This window comes from Macaca mulatta, chromosome 16, assembly GCF_049350105.2.
Source record: "Macaca mulatta isolate MMU2019108-1 chromosome 16, T2T-MMU8v2.0, whole genome shotgun sequence".
NCBI classification, from domain to species: domain Eukaryota; kingdom Metazoa; phylum Chordata; class Mammalia; order Primates; family Cercopithecidae; genus Macaca; species Macaca mulatta.
In genome coordinates this window covers 61,468,826-61,484,968 of record NC_133421.1, presented here as the reverse complement: position 1 = coordinate 61,484,968, position 16,143 = coordinate 61,468,826, and the positions used below count along the sequence as shown (strand labels likewise).

At 49.2% G+C, this 16,143-nt stretch overlaps 1 protein-coding gene and 1 long non-coding RNA gene across 3 annotated transcripts; one reads left to right on the top strand and one right to left on the bottom strand.

Annotated features, from left to right (window-relative positions):
- Window positions 1-303: 303 nt before the first annotated feature.
- On the top strand, window positions 304-16,063 carry LOC144335625 (uncharacterized). 2 transcript variants are annotated; one of them, XR_013406600.1, is made up of 4 exons: window positions 304-1,195; window positions 1,697-2,493; window positions 9,077-9,186; window positions 15,846-16,063. It is a non-coding gene; the product is annotated as an uncharacterized LOC144335625 (long non-coding RNA). The 2 variants fall into 2 exon arrangements; XR_013406601.1 differs by lacking the exon at window positions 15,846-16,063 and having other exon boundaries at window positions 307-1,195; window positions 9,077-14,663.
- HOXB1 (homeobox B1) lies at window positions 3,475-4,840 on the bottom strand. Its single transcript, NM_001080760.1, is given in 2 exon segments — window positions 3,475-3,803; window positions 4,255-4,840. Coding segments are annotated over 2 exon segments (915 nt in total).
- Window positions 16,064-16,143: the final 80 nt, after the last annotated feature.

The following is a 16,143-nucleotide window of genomic DNA, read 5'->3' as shown; positions in this document are numbered from 1 at the left end:
AAAAAAAAAAGAAGAAGAAGAAGAAGACTATCAATTTATCTCAATGGGAGCAAAATGTTTTTGTTACTTTACTGTTCTCTCCTTTGTCCTAATGTCTCCCATGTAGGCCTGTATAGGGCCTCAGATTGGAAGTGGGATTCAAGTAGGAGAGTGCAAGTAGGAGAGAGGAACAGGTCAGGATCTCTGCATGGAAGGAGGTAGAAGGCTTACATTCACTGGATATTATTTTGAGCCTGCCCTTGTGAACAGAGAATTGATTTGCCCCTCACCCTTCCCTGGGGGAATCTGGTGGCTCCCCTCTGCTATGACCAAAAATCAAATGTGCCAGCAGCCTTCTTCTTTCCTCCTGGCCCCTTCATCAATCCTCCTCAAGGACCTGTCGACCCATCTGAGGCCCTGCTCCACCATACTCATGGTTCTGCTTTACTCTCACCACCGCACCTTCCTCCTCCTGCTTTCTTGCCCACTTGTCCAAAGTTTGGAGGATCCACAAGTACACAACCCAGAAAGCTTGAGTGGCTCACACTGAATGTCTCCAAGCAAGGGAGTTTTGTTTCCACCGACACTCATTCTCTCCCCTCTGTCAAGGTGACCCCTTTGGGGAAGCCAAGCTTGGTGGCAATTTCAATTAAATGCAGAAAAGCAGTTGATATAATTTTTTTTTTTTTTTTTTTTGACAAAGGGTAAGACATCAGCCTTTGGAAAAGCTAGGCTTCCTCTTGCAACACACTTCTCTTCCTCTCCAGCTGGGCTGCACAATTATTGATAGCGTTGCCTCTCATGTAATGGCACCAATTTCATTAGGAATCAAATGCTCAGCGTTTCTCACGTACGCTTTTAATCCTTTGGCTGCCTCTTTTCCCTCGAAAGACCAAGAATTAAATAGATCAGATGATATGGAGAAGACACCCCGCCTTGGTCTGGCCCGCCTCCATCCTGGCCCCTGGGCATCTGGGTTCCCGGGGTAACCGGAATCAAACCAGGGCCGGATCCCCGAGGCCCGCGGCATCTCGACGGCTTAGCGGGGCCAGTGAGCGATCGAGGTTTGTTGGCCGCCGCGGAGCTTCCTGAGCCCCGGCCCCCCGCCTCCGCCGACCAAAGGTTTGCCAGTAGGACCCGCCCGGAGACAATAGCTGCCCCCGTGGGCGCGCTGTCGGCTTGTTTGGAAAGCCCAGAGACGCTTCGAGGTAAAAAGGTCAGTCCGGGATCCCGGGTTACCTCGGCCTCCTCCGCCCGCCGTCAGGCCCCCGACCATCCTTGGACTCCCCCAGCCCCCGACGTCTTCCTCCCTCTCTCGATCTCGGGCTCCCCTTCCCCGCCCCGCACACTGCCCCCCACTAGGCCCCTTCGCGGCCACCTCCTTCCTGCCGTCCAGCGCCCGGAGACCAAGGGCTTTCACCTTGAGCCCAGGCGGAAAGGCCTTGCGAAGGCTGGCCGGCTGCGGCCGGACTCAGGCAGCCACCCCTGACGTCCCCGCGGAGTGGCTGGGTGGAGGGGCGCTGGGCTGGAGTGGGAGTGGGGGTGTTAAGCTGTGTGCCAATTTGGAGTTTGTTAGCGACCCCCTCTGGGGTCTAAGCCAGGCCTGGCTCTGGGCGGGAAGGAGGGAGTTGAGGGGGAAGGGAAGGGGTAGAGTTCGCGTCGCCTTCCCCCACACTTCCTCCTCTTTTTACACCCTCTTTTTGTCCTCTCCAAACAGATGTTTCTCTTCTTTCCCGTCTTCCTCTCAAGACCCTCGGGGCTGGCCCGGCGCGGGGGCTCACGCTTGTAATCCCAGCACTTTGGGAGGCGGAGGCGGGTGGATAACTTGAGCCCCGGAGTTGGAGACCATCCTGGGCGAAATGGCAAAACCCCGTCTCTACAAAAATACAAAAATTAGCCGGGAATGGTGGTGTGTACCTGTGGTCCCAGCTACTCTGGAGACTGAGGTGGAGAATCGCTTGAACCTGAGAGGCAGAGGTTGCAGTGAACGGAGATTATGCCACTGTACTCCAGCCTGAGCAACAGAGCGAGACCCTGTCTCAAAAAACAAACAAAAAACGAACAACAACAACAACAAAAACAAAACACAAACCCAAAAAACAAAATACAAACAAACACAAGAACTGCACTCCAGCCTGAGCGACAGAGTCAGACCCTGTCTCAAAAAAAAAAAAAAGAAAGAAAGAAAAGAAAAAGAAAAATCTCTGGGAATTGCATTCATCCCACTTCTTCCATGCTTTTCTGGATTCTTGCAATAACCAAGGGACTGACAACTGTCAAGCCTGAGTGCCTGGGACCCAATTCTGCTTAGGCCACACCCAGTAAGTCCTTCTCTTTATCCAGCTGAGATCTTAAAGCTCAGTTCATTCCAGCCCAACCAGCCAATGGCCACTCTTTCTTCACCTCTTCTCCACGGTGGACAGAGTATGAAGCCTCCTCTACCCCTGAATGGAGAAACAGAAGCAGGCAGGAAGAAGGGAAAACACAGACTTTATTGAAATGAGGTAGTTGCAGGTACAAAGCGAACCCCGGCTCACTTGGGGCTCAGGTTTCCAGAAACTTAGATGGCTCCTCCTCTTTCTCCAAGGTTCAGATAAATCCTTGCAGCTATTGGGAGCCCTCACTGTGCCTGGCTCTCCCTGGGCTGCCCCCAGGGGTAGGGGTGGAGATGGGGAAGAGGGTCCTGGGTTTTCCAGGAGGCAATAAATAGGGGAGGAGCTAGTGGGGGCGTGCCTGTACCTTCCTGGTTGTGGCTTGCTGGGGGCAGGACTTGCACAGCGTTCCAGAAGTCTCTGGAATACCAAGTTCCAAAACACTTTGGTGACATAGTGATGAGGTCGCTGGTGTGAGGAGGCAGGTCTCAGAAAACAACCTCTGGAGGCTGCATTAGTGCAATATAAATGTGCCAGGAGAGGGCTAATGGGGTTAGATGGGGGCGGGGGCTTTTTGGTCTGTCACAAGGCAGCTGGTGCTATTGTAAGGTCTGTGGTGACTGGATTAAGCATTGATAATAATATGGCTGCACCCAAACACTTCCCACACAAGAAAATTTAAGGTTCTGTCTCAGGCCTAGAATGGGGGAGTTAGGATAAGAGTGCGTGAGGAGACTCCTCAAAGCTCGGAAGGCACTGAACTGAATAAACAGAAGTTGGAAGGGAAAGGAGAATGAATCCAGGAGGATGAGGCTGGCCCCCACCCCCACCTCATGTTGACACTGAGTTGATCCCCAGATCAAAGGCAGAAGCCCTTCCCTCTACCTTTGACAGGTTCCATGCCTCCCAGGCCACTGGTCGTGTAGGGCCCCCAGTCACCCAAGTCTGAGAAAAATGTTTCCCTATCCCCCCTCCTACTCCCAGGCAGCTCTAAACTGGCATTTCAGCCCTAGAGAGGATCCCCAGGCCAGTGAAGCCCAGGCCTGGGGTTGGGGAGAGCCTGGGATAGGGCTGGACTGGGGCGCTCCAGTGCCTGGAAGCCCCATTGGTGGCTAGGTTCAGTTCAGGAGGTGACAGAGCTGGGTGAGGCTTCTGGGGAGGTGCATATTGACTGGTCTGAGGCATCTCCAGCCGCCTCCTTGGGGCAGCCTGGTGGGGCTGGGGGCACCCGACCTCCCTCTCGCTCGCGCTTCTTCTGCTTCATTCGTCGGTTCTGGAACCAAATCTTGACCTGCGTTTCATTGAGCTCCAGGGTGGCTGCGATCTCCACCCTCCGGGCCCGGCTCAGGTACTTGTTGAAATGGAACTCCTTTTCCAGTTCTGTCAGCTGCCTTGTGGTGAAGTTGGTGCGGAGGCCACTGGGCGAGCCCAGGCCGGGCTCTGACACCTTCCCTAGGGGCGGGGCAGGGAGAAAGCCCAGGTCAATTCTGTCACCTCTTCCTCCTTCCCCTTCCCTCCTCCCGGGGCTGGCTCTGGACCTCCATTCACTATTTTGCCCAAGTACAGTTGTCAAAGTTCCCAGGGACCCAGGTACCCCCATGGTGATCATCAAGTCCAGAGCAGCCTTCCCCATACTTCCATCCCCCGATGCACACCAGGTCCTGGGCCTGTGCTGGGTGCACAGATCAGGAAGTGGGGTGTGTATGGAAACTTACTCCTGGGGTGACCGGTTACATACTGGGTGAGGAGACCTCACCTGACCTGAGACATGGGTTGTGCTCTTACCTGTGTCTACCAGAGCCGCTGAAAGAGAAGAACCCAGCCCAGGCCCAGGACATGTCACTGCAGGGGAAGCAGAGATACTTTGGGCCCCGGAGAAGGGGTGGCCACATCTGAGCCCTACCTGTCTTGGGTGGGTTTCTCTTAACCTTCATCCAGTCGAAGGTCCGGGCCGTGGGGGTGTTAGGTTCTGAAGGGCAGGGCGCTTCCTTGTCCTCGGAGAGGAGATCAGCATAGGCCGGTGCAAAGCTCGCGGTCTGCTCGTTCCCATAAGGGGGATGCTGCGGAGGATACGGCCCCGGACCGGCTCCACCTGCTCCGTAGCCATCGGACAAGCCCCCTAGCTGGGCCCCGTAGCTGGTGGGATGAAAATAGCCTCCATCTCCTTCTGATTGACCCAGAGGGTAGTACTGAGAAGGCCCATAGCTGGGGCTGCAGGCGGCTGGGGCATACCCCGAGGGCGCGGAGCTGGGGAAGGGTACCCCCAGGGCCGAAGGAGGCTGCTGGGCGGGATAGCCGGAGTTCTGCTGAAACGCGGGGCTGGACAGCCCCCCACCGTAGCGGCCCTCGCTTGCATAGCTGTCAACCGCCTGAGTCGAGCTTGGGGGAAAGGAGGTTGGGGCGCTGTGGGCGCTGTGGGCGCTGTAGGCGCTGGGTCCCCGGTTACAGAGTGGGTACTCTAAGAAGGAGTTCATCCTATTATAGTCCATGCGTCAAGGCCACAGGAGGGTCGGCCCGTTTGGGGGAGACACCCTCTTGCCCTACAACCTTTCGGCAGTATGTCACAGCGCTGGGGCTCGAATCCATGGCCTGGCCCGCTCGCCTGGGCCAGCGCTTCCCTAGGAAGGGGGTAGGGAGTGGGGGTGAGGGGGCACATGTGATCTCTCCCAGGCCAATGGGCTAAGCGGGCCAGAGTTTGGCAGCCCCAGCGCCCATCCATCACCCCCCAAGCATTAGCATGACAAAGACACTTCAATCACCCTCAGCCCATCCATCTGAGAGCGACATGGAAGCGTCAAAAACATCTTTCTTCAAAGACTTTTGGAAAGAAGGGACTAGAGGGAGGGGGGAAAAAGTTAGGAGAATATTCAAGACTTTCCTTCCCTCCCAACCCCCAAGGCCTTCAATAGGCTCCTGGGTTATTAGATTGGGACAAATTCAAGCCAGCTGCCCCTCACTCTTCCTACCCCTCAAAGAAATCTTCCCCCCAAGTCTGTGGACCGGGAGGTGGGGAATCCAGCTTCCTTACTTTGCCCAGAACTCCCGAACCATGTTCCTTTCTTCCAATTTGTCTTAGGGTGATGGGCTAGGACAGCCGGGTGAGGTATGTTATCTTGGGCCAAATGGATTACTGTGTGGTAGGGCGGTTGGGGGAGGTGGTGCAAAAACACCTAAGGGTGTGGGGCAGGATCTAGAATCTAGAGGAAGAATTCATGAAGCCGGGGTGGGAAAATGGCATTTCAGGGAGCAAGGCAGGACTACAGAAATGTGGAGAAAAGGATGAGAAATGCCCCATCTTCCCTCTCTCTCTCTTTGCATAAATGTTCTGTCCTCATTCACACATCCATTTCTCTCCCTCAACCTCTCTTTATATTCTCTGTCTCAATCCATCTCTCTGTTCGTCCATCTTTCTCCATATTTATATTCGTTCCCTACCTATCCATCAACTCATCTCTCTAGATGTATTTATCCTCTCTCTAGCCATCCATAGCTGTAGCTAGCTCACTCACTCAGACTTAAATAACTCCCTATATCTCTCTAGAGAGCCACAATAAGCACAGCCAGGTGATGTTTACAGGGAGGTGAAGAGGAGGGGAATTTTTTATTCTCTTCTTGAAGTGTTTAAAACTAGTAGAGACCTGTAATCTCCTGGTTCCCTCCTACCTGTCTCTCCTTCACCACCCTCCATCTCCTTCCAAAAAAAAAAAATTCCAAACCTCAGATGCATAAATTTAATACCAGTTAAATCTTAAAGATTACTCCAGATTTCAGTGATTTTTCTAGAATTGATAAAGGGAGTTTGGTTAGAGAGTGGGAAAATCAGGGTGGAGGCCCTGTGGCTCTGAATTCTAAGACTCCGGAGTGAGGAGTGGCATCTCGCCCCTTTTTGTTCTGTGTGGCTGTTGTGGAGGGACACGGGATGTGTCTTCTTCACTTTCTCAGACTCCAAACCCAGATGGGACTAGAAGAGAAGCCCTTAGGTAGAGCTCATTGATTCTCCTCCTCCAGGCAACTCGAGGGCAAGAGTTTGGCGCAATCCAACACCCACGCTCATTTGTAACCTGTCAGGGTGTCTGCCTGGTCGGAGGCCTGGGGCCGAAGCTAGGGCAAGTCCAGGAGGGCAAGAGTTCAGGGAGTGATCTCTGTAAACAATGAAGCTCAGGAGAGGAAAGGGAAGCAGGTGGGACAGGTTTAGGGAGGACCCTCAAAACTTCTCAGGTTTCCACACTCCAAAAAGGGCAGGATGAATATTCCTTCCTCTGCAAGGGACCCCAAAGTTGTCCCCCTCAGTCTGTGTCTTGCCCCTCCATCTTTGTCTCCCATTCCCTCTTGTTTTGCTTGACCTTGCCATAGCTGCCTCTCCTGCTTTCTGCTCTATACCACCAGCATCACACTGCCTTTCTCTTCTCTAGTAATTGTGGGCCTAGCCCAACTCTGTTTTTTTCGGGGAAAGGGTTTTGTTTTGTTTTTGTTTTTTGAGATGGGGTCTCACTCTGTCATCTAGATTGGAGTGCAGTGGCGTGATCTCCGCTTACTGCAACCTCTCTGCCTCCCAGTTTCAAGCAATCCTCTCACCTCAGCCTCCCAAGTAGCTGGGACCACAGTCATGCACCACTGGGCCTGGCTAATTTTTGTGTGTGTGTGTGTTTAGTAGAGACAGGGTTTCGCCATGTTGGCCAGGCTGGTCTTGAACCTCTGGCTTCAATGATCTGCCTGCTTCGGCCTCCCAAAGTGCTAGGATTGCAGGCCTAAGCTGCTGCACCTGGCCATCACCCCCAACTCTGAAAGAGCTCAAAGCATTTCACAGAACCCCTGTCTCCTTTCCCTGATCATGTGTACTCTGCTTCAGACCCTGCTTCAAGCTGAGGGGGAGGGGGACCAGCTGGTAACTTCTTTAAGAGATGCAATGGGGGAGAGAGAGAATGTTCACTTGCCAAGGGAATGAGGGCAGACAAAAGAAAGGAAAATTGAGATGGGAGGAGGTGACCTGCAGAGGAATTGAAGAGAAAGAGATTATTGAGGTGAGAGCAAGCTTATTTCTTTCTATTTTACTTTTTTGGGGAGAAGATTTGCAGATGCTTCATCCTTTCATTTTAACATGTCTTCCACAGACACTAAGAATAACTTGTCTGGAGGAAACTAGGATTTGTCTTCTAACCCCAAATTTGAACTAGGCCTATATCCGATCTCACTGCTCTGCTTCTGACAGACTTAAGACTTCTTCACCTTCCACCTTTTCCTCATCCCAGGGAGAACCTTCTCACCCCATCCTTTGCCTTCATAATTAAGGGAACAATTTGAGGTCTAAAGGAAGAAGTGAATTTCAAATCAGTTTAATAAAACATCACAAATCTGTCCGGGAATTGAGGAATGCATTCCCTCTATAACAGCTGAAGTTAAAGACTGAGGCAAGTCAGCTGGGCGCAATGACTCGCACATTTAATCCCAGCATTTTGGAAGGCCAAGGCGAGAGGATCACTTGAGCCCAGGACTTCGAGACCAGCCTGGTCAAGATGGTGAGACCACATCTCTACAAAAATAAAGAAATTTTAAAATTAGCTGGGTGTGGTGTTGCCTCCACGAAGTCCCAGCTGCTCAGAAGAGAAGATTGCTTGAGCCCCGGAGTTCAAGGCTGCAATGAGCTATGACCACACCACTGCACTCTAGCCTGGGTGACAAAGACCCTGTCTCTATTTAAAAAAAGGAAAAAAAAAAAAAAAGTGCCTCAAGTTATACTGTCAGTTGCAGTGATTGCCTCAGCTTTCCAAATTTACTATGCTCCCCAATTCATCCCTGAGTCATGCCACCTTCTCTTGTGTTAGCAGGGACATTAAAACTTCCCCAAATTCCTGCTGGTTCTCCCAGCCCCAGCAGAAAGGACTGGGAGAACCAAGTAACTTTGATCCCTAGGTTCCCAATCTCCTCCTCCTCCCTAAAAGAAGCTTCACTGACTGGAATAACCTATGGCCCATAGGATTTTTGGTTGACCAAATTAAACTCACCAGAGAGGGTCTGGGTGGACCGAACACCAAATGAAATAAAGTTGATGTCCTAGTTTGTATGATCTGCTTGTGCATAAAAGACAGCAAGGAGAACATAGACATGTTTGGAACTGAAGTTATCTTTGACAGTTTTCACTCCTTATCACACTGAGAATGCGGTCAAGGAAACCATTCTAACCGGAATGGGGATATATTAGAAGTTTAACCTTAGATTCTGGTCCTTTCTGTGGAGGAAGCTGCTTCAGCTGGGGGCTTGGCAGGAGCAATCTAAATTCTTTCATTAGATCTTAAATGTCTCTATCTGCTCTCTCCAGCCCGAATCTTGGGAGGCCAAACCCAAGATCAAAGGTTGGGGCTAGGCCGGCGCGGTGGCTCACGCCTGTAATCCCAGCACTTTGGGAGGCCAAGACGGGCGGATCACCTGAGGTCGGGAGTTCGAGACCAGCCTGACCAACATGGTGAAACCCCATCTCTACTAAAAAATACAAAAATTAGCCAGGCATAGTGGCAGGCACCTGTAATCCCAGCTACTTAAGAGGCTGAGGCAGGAGAATCACTTGAACCCGGAAGGCAGAGGTTGCAGTGAGCCGAGATCGCGCCATTGCCCTCCAGCCTGGGTGACAGAGTGAGACTCCGTCTCAAATTAAAAAAAAAAGAAGATTGGGGCTTAGGAGGTAAAAGAATATTCATAATTTTTTTCCTTCTTTCTTTTTTTTTTTCCAGGCAGGGTTTCGCTCTGTTACCCAGGCTAGAGTGCAATGGTGCAATCACGGCTCCCTGCAGCTTTGACCTCCTGGGCTCAAGCAATCCTCCCACCTCAGCCTCCTGAGTAGGTAGGACTACAAGCATGCACCACCACAAGTTTTTCACTATGAGATGATTTGTTTTTGTTGCTGTTAGGGAAAGGACGTTCCTTTTAATTCAAGCTAATTAAACTGTCATAAATCTGGTTGAGAACCTTAGACTGTAGGTAGTACATATTGTAATGGGATTAGTGCTAGCTGTGGAGCCAGAATAGTTGGGTTCAAGTCCTTGCTTGGCCATCTGTTTTTTTTTTTGGTTTTTTTTGGTTTTGTTTTTTTTTTTTGATACAGGGTCTCACTTTGTCACCTAGGCTGGAGTGCAGTGGTGCAATCTTGGCTCACTGCAACCTCTGCCTCCCAGGCCCAAGCAATCCTCCCACGTCAACCTCCCAAGTAGCTGGGATCACAGGTGTATGCCAACATACCCAGCTAATTTTTTGTATTTTTGGTAGAGATGGGGTTTTGCCATGTGGCACAGGCTGGTCTCGAACTCCCGAGCTTGGGCAATTCACCCACCTCAGCCTCCCAAAGTGTGGGATTACAGGCGTGAGTCACTGTGCCTGGCCTTTGCTTGGCCATTTCTTAGCATTGTGACACTAGACAAGTTTCTTGATTTCTATGAATCTCAGCCTTGGAGAAAAAGAATGGGTTTAATACTACTTATCTTGCTGCCTTGTTAGTAGGATTAAAGCAAACAAGAAAATACGAACCATAGGGAACTCTCTAAATGTATGACATCAACTTTAAATCACATTCTGAAATGATATGAGTCAGTCTGCTTTTAATATAACTAGCATAGGCCGGGCACAGTGGCTCACGCCTGTAATTCCAGCACTTTGGGAGGCCGAGGTGGCCGGATCACGAGATCAGGAGATCGAGACCATCCTAGCTAACCCGGTGAAACTCATCTCTACCAAAAACAAAAAATTAGCCGGGCGTTGTGGCAGGTGCCTGTAGTCCCAGCTACTTGGCAGGAGAATGGAGTGAACCCGGGAGGCAGAGGTTGCAGTGAGTCAAGATTGAGATCGCACCACTACACTCCAGCCTGGGCAACAGATAGAGGCTCCGTCTCAAAAAAAAAAAAAAAAAAAAGTAAAAAAAAAAAATATATATATATATATGTATATATAACTAGCATATTAAAATATGGAAATATGTAGGCTAGGTGCGGTGGCTCACGCCTGTAATCCCAGCACTTTGGGAGGCGGAGGCAGGCAGATCACCAGAGGTCAGGGGTTCAAGACCAGCCTGGCCAACGTGGTTAAATCCTGTCTCTACTAAAAATACAAAAATTAGCCGGGCGTGGTGGCACACACCTGTGGTCTGTTACTCGGGAGGCTGAGGTAGGAGAATTGCTTGACCCTGGGAGGCGGAGGCTGCAGTGAGCCGAGATTACGCCATTGCACTCCAGTCTGGGTGACAGACTGAGACTCTGTCTCAAAAAATAGATAGATAGATAGATAGATAGATAGATAGATAGATAGATAGACAGACAGACAGACAGACAGACAGACGTGATAGGAGAATAGCATTTAGGCTATATTTTCATGTAACAAAGCATCATATATTATACAATATAATATGTACTTTATCATATGCAAATTTCATTGAGAATTGAGAAGATTGGCTCTGTTTAGGCAAACGATTTTGTTTCTTGAAAACCAAAGCCTAATATTTTATACCTATAAAGAATCCAAATTATTAAAATTGCAACAGAAAGGTTTGTGGTTGGATATTAGAAAGAACTTCTTGATTTTCCAAATGTTGGGGAAAAGTTTTCTAGGGAGGATGTTGTCTCTTCTTCCTTAAGGGATTTAGCTTGGAAACTGTCCATCCTGGAGGGGACCTGACTTCTGGAATCTAGACAGATCAGCAAGATGTAACCTTCCATCTGGAGCCAATAACTGGGGGCATGACTAAATAATGATTGGGATCTTTCTAAAAGGAAAGGTTAGAGTGACATGAAGGATTAAAATAATTTTCTACTTAATCGAGTGTATCTAAATGCAATAGTTTTTTTGGCCAAAATATCTGCTTTGGAAATCTTAGCCAAATACTGATCAAGCTGAATTTGGGTCTGAATGACTATACAGATTGTGATTTTTCTGCAGTTGTGTCGAGGGAGAGAAAGTTTTAAGAGGGCTCCTTTACTATTCATTCTCTCCTCTGAAGAGGAAGATCTCTTTCCGGCACTAAATATCTAGCTTACCCCTCAGTGTAGATAGAGGGATGGCTGGGAGGAGAGAAGAGGGATGGGCAGAGCTGGGGTGGAGAGGTCAGTGGAGGATCTGGGCTGTAATTACCCTCAGCAGGCAGAGGATGAAGTGGGGCCCTACAGGCCACCTTCTGCAAAGTGAGGACTGAGAGCACATCCCAAGAAGATCTGCAGTGGGGCCAGCAAGTGCTTGTCAGAGACTTGGGTGAAAGATGGGTAGGTGAATTCAGCAGTGCTCTTTAGGGAGTCTCAGAAATTGTGCCTATGCTCTGATGCCCCAGCAACAAGATTAAACATAACTAAAAGGGACTGTTAAAGTCTAGAACATCGTGTCAAAAAAGAAGTTTGGTGGCTCTTTTTATATGAAATGGCTTACTTAAAAAAAACAAACAAAAACCAAAAAACAAAAAGAGTAAACATGACCAAATGTTGGGGGAGGTGGCAGAGGATGAAAGTCAGAGGAAAACTTGGCCAGGATACTTTTTAATACTCATATTTATCGAATACCGGGCACCTGGCAGACAACACTGCACCCAATTACCTGCTTGTTGAAAAGATTTCACTCTCTACTCATTTAAATAAAGGTAAATGCATGATTATTGGTGTAAAGATACTAATTAAAATTTATTGATCAGGCACAGTGGCTCACGCCTGTAATCCTAGCACTTCAGGAGGCTGAGGCAGGAGGATCACTTGAGCCAGGAGTTCAAGACCAACCTGGGCAACACAGTGCGATATCGTCTCCACAGAATATTTTAAAATTATCTGTAAAAAATAAATAAATAAAAGGCCAGAGGAGGTGGCTCATGCCTGTAATCCCAGCACTTTGGGAGGCCGAGGCGGGCGGATCACTTGAGGTCAGGAGTTCAACGCCAGCGTGGCCAACATGGTGAAACTCCATCTCTACTAAAAATATAAAAATTAGCCAGATGTGGTGGCAGGTGCCTGTAGTCCCAGCTACTTGGGAGGCTGAGATAGGAGAATCGCTTGAACCCAGAAGGTGGAGGTTGCAGTGAGCCGAGATCCTGCCACTGCACTTCAGCCTGGGTGACAGAGTAAGACTCCGTCTCAAAAATAAATAAATAAATAAATAGGCGGCCTGGCGCGGTAGCTCATGCCTGTAATCCCAGCACTTTGGAAGGCCGAGGCAGGCAGATCACCTGAGGTCAGGAGTTTGAGGCCAGCCTGGCCAACATAGCGAAACCCTGTCTCTACTAAAACTACAAAAATTAGCCGGGCATGGTGGCAGGTGCCTGTAATCCAAGCTACTCAGGAAGGTGAAGCAGGAGAATTGCTTGAACCCAGGAGGCAGAGGTTGAAGCGAGCTGAGATTGCGCCACTGCACTCCAACCTGGGCAATAAGAGTGAGACTCTGCCAAAAATAAATAAATAAATAATTAGCCAAACATGGTGGCTCGCACCTGTAGTCCTAGTTACTCAGGTGGCTGAGATGGGAGGACCACGTGAGCCTAGGAGGTTGAGGCTGCAGTGAGCTGTGACTGCACCACTCCACTCCAGCCTGGGTGACAAAGTGAGACTTTATCTCAAAAAATAAAAGAAAATTTGTTAAAATTGCCCCCACCAGATTCATGTGGGGTAGGTCATTGTCGAACACCAAGAATTACTTAAGAGCACAAGACATCAGCCATAATAAACAGTTAATACATTGTTTGTGAAGACTAAATAATATATACTAAAGAATATACATATATATTAATGTAGAGTACATTAGAGGCATTTAATTCTTCCATTTATTTCACAGATAGAGAAACTGAGGTCCAGAAAGGGGAAGAGACTTGCTCAGACATAAGTTAACTTTTTTTTTTTAATGACTCAGGGTTATCATGATTGCAAGTAATTCTTCAGTCTAATGGTCCTTTGCTTTCACTGTAATATTAATGAGACATGCTTCTTGAAAGAATGATTCACTAAGAGCAGGGCAGACTGACCAGCAGCTTTCCGGGCTGCACTGAAACCTTCCCACTCCAACCACAGCGAATTTATAACCACTCTGTGCTACAGATCACTCACAATTGGTCCTGACCCAAGAGGAACCCTGCCCCAGTCAGGATGGAATAAGTGAGTGCAGCCACTTGGAGCTGCCCTCTAATCTGCCACCACCACTGGGGTCTGCTGCCCTATCTGGGAACCACCCCTCTTCCTCTTACTTCTCCATGGCCAACTGGGAAAACTTAAGCTAAAAAGGATGACCCCAGAGATGAAAGAAGGAAAAGAAGTTAATCTGGAACACAGGGATCCTGAATTGCAATGCTTTATGAATCCCAAATTGCCAGGCATTCCCTTGAATCTGAATTGGGTGGGGAAACTGAAACTGGGAGTCACTTTCTTCTGCAAATGCATTGCCTCTTTGTTCTGTTGTGGTATCATCGGAGATGATGAGTTTCATAAATTTGGAAAGGAGAGAGCCAGCAACCTTGTGTGTTTCCCGTAAAAAGAGTTTCAACTCCTCTCCAATAATCAGCCAAAGGCAATACCTGGACTAAGAACTCTCACCCCTAGCATATCCAAAGTACCTGAATCTAAACAGGTACATTGAGCCTTTGGTTGGCTCCCCACTACTTTGGCAGGAAGGAATCAGGACTGATGCAGGCCCAGGCAGGAACAAAGATTCCCTGCCATTTGAGCTACTGGTTTGGGTTAGGAGAATTGGAAGCCAGGGGCCGGGTAAAGTGAGTCAAAAATTCTGAAGCATGGAGGAAGGCAGAAAGCAAGGTGGCACTATGATCTAGCAGTACTTCTCAAATTTTAAGTGTATATAAATCACTTGGGGAGCTGCTAAACTGCAAATTCTGATTCAGTAGGTCTGATGCAGGGGCCTAAGATTCTGTATTTCTAAGTAGCTCACAGGTAGTGCTGATCCTGCTGGTCCATGGAGCAGCCAGGCTCCAGAGAACTGGTACATCAGATGCCCTTGAGTGCTGCAAACCGTGATGGGGGATAGAAATTATCTCCTGCAGAGCCAACTCTGCATTTTTTTTGGCACTGAGGAAGGGTGCTCTCCTTTTGACCAAAGAAACTGGAAGGTAGGCCATTAGCAAGATCCTTCTGATATTCTTGATCTATGTAACAACCTGCTATAGCTAGCTGCAAGAGCATTTTTAATTAGACCAAATTATCTAGTTTGACTGTCCATAGAAATCAAAGCCCCAGCTGAAATATCTGTTCATTTTGCTAGTGTAGAGATGGCTTGTGTGCTGTGATTTTTAAGATGTTAAACACTGCCTGTGGGCATATTTTATGGAGAAATAAACACGCAGCCCAATGAGATGTATAGCGTTGTTTTAATATATTGTATATTCACTTATTTATGGGGAAAATAAACACACAAGCCAATAAGCTGTGTATTATTACTTTAATATATTGAATTTATTTCATACCTATATGTTTTATGAGGGAAAATAAACTAAGATACACGCTATTATTATAACACATCTAATTGTTCTATATTAATTTATTTATGAGAGAAATAAGTGCAATTTAACATGATGTAAGATTATTTAATGCACGAGATGAAATCTGTATTAAGACAGTTTAAGGGATTAAGTTCCAGCTAACTAAGATGTGTGTACTTCCCACACTGAGGGATCCATTTAAAACTATGCAAAGGGCCTGTCTAGTCCTCTGTGTCACAACCTATGTTGGCTCCTGGCTTATCCTGACAATTGCTGCTTCTGGGTGCCTGGTACTCTAAATCCTGGTCCTGTTGGTCCAGGGGAAAGTCTGGAGGCCCAGGAAATAAACTGCTTTTTGAGAAGGGCAACATCTGCCAGGGAGATAGCCCCGCAGTGTCTGTTTCTGAGCGGGAGAAATATTAAAGAAACCTAAGGAGGATGGATGGCTTTCCGGAGCCCTTTAAATCTCCACCTTCCCAGAACAAACCAGGAGGCAGATGGGGGAGATCGATCCTTGCTTCCCGCTTACCAGGTTTACAAGGAACCAGGCAGGCTGTGGTGGGGGATAGACAGGACATGGTGTTGATATGGAAAATGAAGTTGTTGGTCAAGACAGGTGGGTCTGCATTTAGAGAAAGCTCTGGCCTGGCTTCAAATACCACAGCGAAGGATCAAAAGTCAGACCGGATGAGGCACACCCAGGCCCGCAGACCCGCCGCTCTCCTTCCCTTCCCTTCCCACCCGGACTCTCCTTCCATCTCGCGTCCTCAGCGTCCGTTGAGCTCACTTTAAAAATAAAAAAAAAATCAAACAAACAAAAACTAAGGTGGGACTCCCAGGCTCCCCTTCTTCCCTGGCCTCTGGAAAATCCGGCTGGGAGGACGCGGGGGCGGGGGCAGATCCCGGCTGGGCCGGCGCCTCCCGCAGCGGCTGTCATGGCGGTCACAGCCTCTTCCCTCGCGCCCCCCCCGCCCGCCGCCCGGCCCCAGCGCCATTTTGAGCATCGTCTTTGCTTCCCTGTCTCAGTCCCGCTCTCCTCGCTCCTCCTTCTCTCCCTGCAGGTCCAGCGCCTGGCGACGCTGCCGGGCCTCCCTGGGCTTCTCGCCCGGCTGCTTCTCGGATGGTCCCCCAAAGCCCAGAAGCCCCCGAGTCCATGGGTGTCCCGGCAGCGCCACATTTCTCAGCTGGCCTCTTTTCTTGCCCACTTGGAAGCAGTTACCATCCCTGGGTGCGGGGCCCGGCTTCCCGAGAAAATCCCCGACTCCACTCCACTCCTTGGAGAGCCACCTACAACTCCCAAAGAGGCCCGGCTCAAGCCCCAGGCCTCTCGTCCCTAGGCTTCTTGAGTTCAGAAAAAGG